Raw genomic sequence first — 7,673 nt, 5'->3', positions numbered from 1 at the left:
TTGGTGTGTTATTTCAAGTCAACATTAAGCCTAAATCATTTTCAAGCATAAACGTGGTTAACTCAACAAAAATACAAATATAAGGCATTCAGAAGACACATTTAAAGAAATTACGACGATATGTAGTATTCTACAGGTATCAGTAATGTTGCACTGATGAGACAATAGTACTGTACAGAAATTGTAAGCAAAAAAGGAACAAGAAACACCTCCAACGCGTGTTATACCAACATGCTATTATTGTCTTATGCTTTATTTTATCTTATTATGTCTACTATATTGGGTGATATGAATGTAAAGGTGACTATAGGGGTGTTATTTCATGTCTAGCGAGCTCTAATAGTTAAAAAACAATTTTCACAAGGTCATAAACAGGTTGTCTATACTTTAACTACCCATGATATATGTTCGAGTGGTTAGCGCGCAGACCCCACAGCTAGGAGACCAGGGTTCAATTCCACCCTAGGCCATCTCTGTGTGGAGTTTGCATGTTCTCCCCGTGCATGCGTGGGTTTTCTCCGGGTACTCCGGTTTCCTCCCACATTCCAAAAATATGCTAGGTTAATTGGCGACTCCAAAGGTATGAATGTGAGTGTGAATGGTTGTTTGTTTATATGTGCCCTGTGATTGGCTGGCGACCAGTCCAGGGTGTACCCCGCCTCTCGCCCGAAGACAGCTGGGATAGGCTCCAGCATCCCCCGTGACCCTCGAGAGGAAAAGCGGTAGAAAATGAATGAATGAATGGTACACTGAAATATCAAAGGACATTTTGATAGTATTCCTTTTTGTAAAACAGGCCAACACAATCCATATTTTGTTAGGTGTTGTTTGTTCTACATTCACTGAGTATGATGACAATGATGGTTGGGTGTGGAAGTGATTAAAAAATAACCACTTTAAGGCCCTCCGGAGCTGCACTGTGACGCAAAGGAAGGAAAAGTGGACTGAAGACCGACTTCATCAAAGTGCAGTAAAATGTTGCCTGTCAGCTTTCAGCATTTACAACAAGGACCAAAGGTCTTCTGCTGTGCTGGCTGCACCTGCGGTGACGGGTCTCATTCATAATCCTTCCTCTTCCAGATCAAAAAGGTATGTGATTTTTGATGATACTTAATACTTAATCATGCCGCAAGGGAGATGTCATTCAGATGACACAACAACAACAACTCTTAGTACTTGTTTCTTCTAATGACATTATAGTTTGCATGGCAATATTTTTATCTTTCCCCTTTCAGAGCAGAATTATGGGCCTGTCCCAACGCCCACTCCGGCTGCTGTGGTTGGTCACCATAGTGGCAATAACGACCGATACTCATGAAGGACTCGTAAGATAACCTACTTTTATTGAAAATATATCATATGCAGAGGTGAAGCATCTTCTAAAATGACCCAAGTTCACTTGTGATGGATTCTATGCCGTGAGAATACAAGGACTTGCCTGAAAAAGCTGCCATAGTCTAAAACCAGTGTTTCTCAACCTATATTTTACATGTGAGAAATCATGCGTACAGTATGTACAATACGTGCTGCCAATCGCTGCTCTGTGCATCATTTGGCAGGTTCAAAACTTAACCAACAAGAGTCTGACGGCCATCCCTCCTAACGGCCGCAACTCCTCTGTGACTAAACTGTTGATGGAGGGGAATCAGGTGACTCTCTCCGAGGGGGACAAGCTTGCCCTGGCCAGTTATTCCCAACTGGTGGAGCTCTACTTGGATGCCAACAAAGTGACCCGCATACCAGTTATGTACTTCTCTGTTGTACCACAACTCAGAGTGCTGTCGCTGTCCAGGAACCAAATCCATAGGTAAATACTGCATCTGGATTTGTACTTTATACTGCATACATGTGTACCAAACCACTTCTCAGGGTACAACATTTGTAGATTTGTATTAAATATAGTAAATTATCAGAAAAGCAGTAGTAAACTAACTTTTTCTTATTCTAGTCCGAGCAAAATTGAATAGAAATACCACCTTAAAGTACATTTTGTTGCAGACTCGAACCCGATGCCTTATCTGGCCTTGATGCCCTCATGGTGATGAACATGTCCTACAACCAGCTGACAAGTCTCCCCGCACAACTACTCAGAGGGCTTAATCATCTACAGGTAAACACACATGTACTGTACTTGGATCCCAAGATGGGTACAGTACTGTAAAAAAAAAAAAAACCTAAACCACCGGTGGCTTTGTTGTTTTCATGGCTATTTTAACCACAGGGATTTTGACGTCATAAAACAGTAGATAGTAATGAAGTTGGAAATATTACACAAAAAACACAACAGAGGATGTGTTCGAAACCGCATACTAACTACTACATACTTCCATGCCCATACTATCCACACTCCATACTGCATACCCAATCCATCAGACAGTATGAAAAGTGTTTACACTACAGAGTACTACATGATAACCCACAATGCATTGCACTCCTACCAGAGCCGAAATCAACAGGATGAAACTGATTTCACTTTAGCTCTAAACTCTTTAAATACATCACTTTATTGAGTTTTTTTTTAATCAGGCGAGAAAATGGCCGTTTAGATCCTGAGTGTGCCATTTATTTGTCCAAATACCAAACGTGTACAATTTCGTTCGGACAAAGTCGGCAAAATTTAAGCTAGCCGAAGTGAGCAACGCACTTCAGGTTATTTTCACAAAATAAAACACCCCCTTACTTTTCTCATACAAAAAACCATAGTGATAAATCACTGCTTTTACTTTGAAAACAAGAAGCAAACCAACTCGCAATACATCCTGCTTGGCACCGCCGTTTGGTCCATCCTTCTGCTCAGTGTTCAGCCAACGTTTTTGTTTTTTTTCAAGGTGACATCATATCTCGTTGCATCCTGGTTAATTTGAGTGTGAGTAGTAAGCTGATGATACATACTCATACACAAATGCAGTAGTATGCATCCGGGAACTTCTCGCATACTCAAAAATCGCATACTTCAAGTATAGACACACTGCATACTCAAAGAGTTATGAATATGAGTAGTAGGTAAGTATGCGGTTTTGAACACAGCCTAAGTTCCTGGAAAACTCTACACAGGTGTGGTACATGAAAGTAGTACAGTATACAGTAGTGTGAAAAAGTGTTTGCCCCCTTCCGCTTACTTGTCACCAAGTAAAAGCTGTTTTAAAGGAATTAAGGAACATGACCTGTGAAGTCCATCTCCCCTTGATTATTGACAGGTGGGGCGTACACCTGTCAATAATCAAACATTTATAGTCGACAATAAATGTATTTTTGTCATCTGTTGAAAGTGTTAATATAATATCATCATCTATTGTCATCCCTATTAGGTAGTGGACCTCCAGGGCAACCCGTGGAATTGCTCCTGTCCACTGCTGGGCCACATTGAAGAAATAAGAGCTTCAGGAGTGACGATCGGTAATCATCCTCATCTAAACATAACAACAAAAACCACTGAAATACAAAAAGATAAATTACTGTATAATAAAAATGTATACATATTATTATGACAATAATTATTATTAATTCATAATAACAATTCATTCATTAATTAATTTTCTAACGCTTTTCCTCATGAGGGTTGCGGGGGTGCTGGAGCCTATCCCAGATGTCTTCGGGCGAGAGGCGGAGTATAATAATAATAATTGTTATTATTATCATTATCATTATCATTATCATTATTATTATTATTATTATTATTATTATTATTATTATTATTATTATTATTATTATTATATTACTTCCTGGGAGCCATTGCTAACAACGTCTAGTTTCAGACGCCCTCTGAAACTGAGCATTTTGCGTCATCCCAAACTTCTTTTAGGTCTTACTTCCAAATGCGAAAACCTTATTATCTGAAACGACAACATTCTAACTCCATTTATAAGTGGAAAAAGCATAATAGGTTCCATTTAAAACTGAGATTTTCATAATATACAGTGCATCCGGAAAGTATTCACAGCGCTTCACTTTTTCTACATTTTGTCATGTTACAGCCTCATTCCAAACTGTATTAATTTAATCTCTTACCTCAAAATTCTACACAAAATACTCCATTATGACAATGTGAAAAAATGTTTTTTTGACATGTTTTGAATTTATTAAAAATAGAAAACAAAAAAATCACATTTACATAAGTATTCACAGCCTTTGCTTAATACTTTGTTGATCCACCTTTGGCAGCAATTACAGCCTCAAGTCTTTTTGAATATGATCCCACAAGTTTAGCACACCTATCTTTAGGCAGTTTTGCCCATTCTTCTTTGCAATAAGTCTCAAGCTCCATCAGGTTGGATGGGAGACGTCTGTGCACAGCCATTTTCAGATCTCTCCAGAGATGTTCCATCGGATTCAAGTCTGGACTCTGGCTGGGCCACTCCAGGACATTCACGGAGTGGTTCTGAAGCCAATCTTTTGAGATCTTGGCTGTGTGCTAATGTCTACTGTCTATATGGTCAAGGTACATGACCAGTCTACTGAGGTCAAGAGCGCTCTGGAGCAGGTTTTCATCCAGGATATCTCTATATATTCATTATTCCTTCTATCCTGACTAGTCTGCCAGTTCCTGCTGCTGAAAAACATCCCCACAGCATGATGCTGCCACCACCATGCTTCACTGTAGGGATGGTATTGGCCTGGTGATGAGCAGTGCCTGGTTTCCTCCAAACATGGCGCCTGGCATTCACACCAAAGAGTTCAATCTTTGTCTCATCAGACCAGAGAATTTTGTTTCTCATGGTCTGAGAGTCATTCAGGTGCTTTTTGGCAAATTCCAGACGGGCTGCCATGTTCCTTTTACTAAGGAGTGGCTTTCGTCTGGCCACTCTACCGTACAGGCCTGATTGGTGGATTGCTGCAGAGATGGTTGTCCTTCTGGAAGGCTCTCCTCTCTCCACAGAGGAACGCTGCAGCTCTGACAGAGTGACCATCGGGGCCTTGGTCACCTCCCTGACTAAGGCCCTTCTTCCCCGATCGCTCAGTTTAGAAGGCCGGCCAGCTCTAGGAAGAGTCCTGGTGGTTCCAAACGTCTTCCATTTACCAATAATGGAGGCCACTGTGCTCATTGGGACCTTCAAAGCAGCAGAAATTTTTCTGTATCCTTCCCCAGATTTGTGCCTCAAGACAATCCTGTCTCGCAGGTCTACAGACAGTTCTTTTGACTTCATGCTTGGTGTTTGTGCTCTGACATGCACAGTCAACTGTGGGACCTTATATAGACAGTTATTATATTTCCAAATCATGTCCAATCAACTGAATTTACTGCAGGTGGACTCCAATTAAGCTGTAGAAAGATCTCAAGGATGATCAGTGGAAAAAAGATGCACCTGAGCTCAATTTTGAGCTTCATGGCAAAGGCTGTGAATACTTATGTAAATGTGATTTCTTAGTTTTCTATTTTTAATAAATTCAAAAAAAGTCAAAAAAAAACTTTTTCACATTGTCATAATGGAGTATTTTGTGTAGAATTTTGAGGTAAGAGATTAAATTAATACAATTTGGAATGAGGCTGTAACATGACAAAATGTGGAAAAAGTGAAGCGCTGTGAATACTTTCCGGATGCACTGTATGTATTATTTGTGTTTGGATGCACAGCAGGCCCAAATACAAAATGCGCTTCACCAGAGGGACAAGCTGGACGGGATCTTTTTGAAGCGATAGCTCAGTGCTATCCAACATCACCGCCCTCCTCGACTGCACATCCAACACACACAACTGGTGACTTACTACAATCGCCGCTGCTAAGCACTTTGCCAAGAATGATGCAGACTTCCAGCCAGAACTACAACTTCAATGGCAGTAAGAAATGTGAATTTTACTAAATGTGTTTATGCATAAATAAACCCCAACTAGAAACTGTCTTTGACCCCAACTAGAGCAAATACCTGTGTCTGGAAACACGTGGAAGTTTGCGGCGTGCGTTGTAGCCTTGGCGCTGACTACATCTATGCTCATCGTGTGCGCCATCAAAGGACCCTCGTGGTATCGCCTCTACCATAACTACCGGCATCGACAACTGCGCCAAGAAGAAAATGAAGACAACCACACGGCTTCCAGCATCTACTCAGAGACCGGGAGATACATGAACCAGCAGACGTTTACCTTTGACCGTCATGGGGCCCAGGAGGAAGAAGATGCACAGTACTTTGAGGATCCTTACATCAGGACAGAGGAGTAACCTTGGATTGGGACTTGGACCTTTCCTGGGTGGAAGGAAAGTCAAAGAGGAAGTGTGTTAAACCTTTACAAAGTAAATTCTGGCCTTTCAACTGGAACAGAATTACCGTATTTTCCGCACTATAAGGCACACTTAAAAGTCAAATTTTCTCAAAGTCGACAATAAGCCTTTTAATGCCTTATGTGTGTTCCTAAATCTGTAATAATGTTGTTCTACTTGGGTAAGCGCTCTGCCTGAGTAAGTGTAGACCATTTCCTGATAGTGATAAACCAATCAGAGAACTACACGAAATACGTATAATGTAACACCGCTACTATCCTGTGAAAGCCTAGTTTGAGAGCTTGCTAGCATTCTAGGAGAGTTAACAAAAGACAGGAGGTTCCAAGTGGCGTTGCACCCGGCGACCACGGACTACCTAACAACAACTCTGACAATGATAAGAGAGAACCGGCATGTTTGATGGTGAAATTGAGGCGAACACCATAAGCTGAACGGACTACCTAACATGCGCCTCAAAGCTGGTTGCCACTCGTCTGCAAGAAGAAGAAACCGCCATGCCAACATGTCCACAGAGTACCAAGGTGTACCATTCGGCTCCGTAGCTGCAGCGGTAGTTTCACCTTGAGCTTGCACGGGAAATGCTGCGCTAACTAGGGACCCTCAAAAAATTGTTATTGCATTATATTGCATTTATTCTAAATCACACAACAGAACTACAACCATCAGAACGGTGAGAATAAAAATCCATGAGACGAAATGTAAACGTGCGTGATCAAAGACACTCATCCATATAAAAAAAAAGACTTTTCGAGGATGATGTCCGTGGGTGTTACTGCCTTCTAGGGTTGTCACAATAACACATTTTGCCATGTCATGAGAGGTGTAATTCACATTTAAACCTCTAGATGGTAGTCAAGTAAAGTGTACCTGCATGAGCCACCTTAGTTGCCATTTTTGGCTGGGATTGAATACAGAATATTTTGTTCTTATTACAAATATACGTGGTACATACCAAAAGAAAGACTAGACTTATCTTTCATGATAAAAAAAAGTTTTTCTACCATTTTCCATTCTTTAGTAATCAGCAGTAGTACATATGTAAGTTTTACATTTCAATCATGACAAATTTGGCTATATATATTTAGCTAAACAATGATGCCACAGCATAAACAACACAACGGTTGTTCTTTTTTTCAACACAATGAACTATTTATAACCGAACTGTGTGTGCACGCGTTTGTAAAATTTCTCATTTCTATTGGAGATATGCGGTCCGAGTTCTTAAAAAAATGCACTTCTGTTTTTGGCTTAAAACTGCTGGCTCTTCTATTGTGCAGTTGCATCATCACCTCCTTTTTTGTAAAAGACGTACAGATATGTCTTTGGGAGCGAGCGGTCGGATTTTAGAAAAAGGTCTTTGGTAGCGAACGAGTTAAGAAAAAAAACACTCCAATAAAAAGTACACATACATACAGTTATGTAGAGGGTAATATTTGAGTTGTAGAGGTGAAGTAAAAT

The 7,673-nt window shown here is 40.5% G+C and overlaps 1 protein-coding gene across 1 annotated transcript; it reads left to right on the top strand.

Annotated features, from left to right (window-relative positions):
- The first annotated feature begins 1,244 nt into the window (after nt 1-1,244).
- LOC131109144 (leucine-rich repeat-containing protein 19-like) lies at nt 1,245-6,457 on the top strand. The gene is made up of 6 exons (XM_078790497.1): nt 1,245-1,325; nt 1,512-1,807; nt 1,999-2,110; nt 3,309-3,396; nt 5,573-5,776; nt 5,854-6,457. The coding sequence occupies exons 1-6, from the start codon at nt 1,245-1,247 to the stop codon at nt 6,153-6,155; spliced, it is 1,083 nt and encodes a 360-aa protein (XP_078646623.1). The 3' UTR covers nt 6,156-6,457.
- Nucleotides 6,458-7,673: the final 1,216 nt, after the last annotated feature.

This window comes from Doryrhamphus excisus, linkage group LG5 (assembly GCF_037039965.1).
Source record: "Doryrhamphus excisus strain RoL-2023G ecotype Guam linkage group LG5, RoL_Dexc_Guam_v1.1, whole genome shotgun sequence".
Taxonomy (NCBI): Eukaryota; Metazoa; Chordata; class Actinopteri; order Syngnathiformes; family Syngnathidae; genus Doryrhamphus; species Doryrhamphus excisus.
Note: the sequence above shows the minus strand (reverse complement) of the source record. Positions and strands in the feature narration are given on the sequence as shown.

Bases quoted from the DNA above. Each gene is read 5' to 3' on its own strand.
- LOC131109144 (XM_078790497.1), top strand. From the start codon at position 1,245: ATGGGCCTGTCCCAACGCCCACTCCGGCTGCTGTGGTTGGTCACCATA. The intron at 1,326-1,511 runs GTAAGATAACCT...TCATGCGTACAG, and splicing joins CCGATACTCATGAAGGACTC to TATGTACAATACGTGCTGCC. The intron at 5,777-5,853 runs GTAAGAAATGTG...GACCCCAACTAG, and splicing joins GAACTACAACTTCAATGGCA to AGCAAATACCTGTGTCTGGA.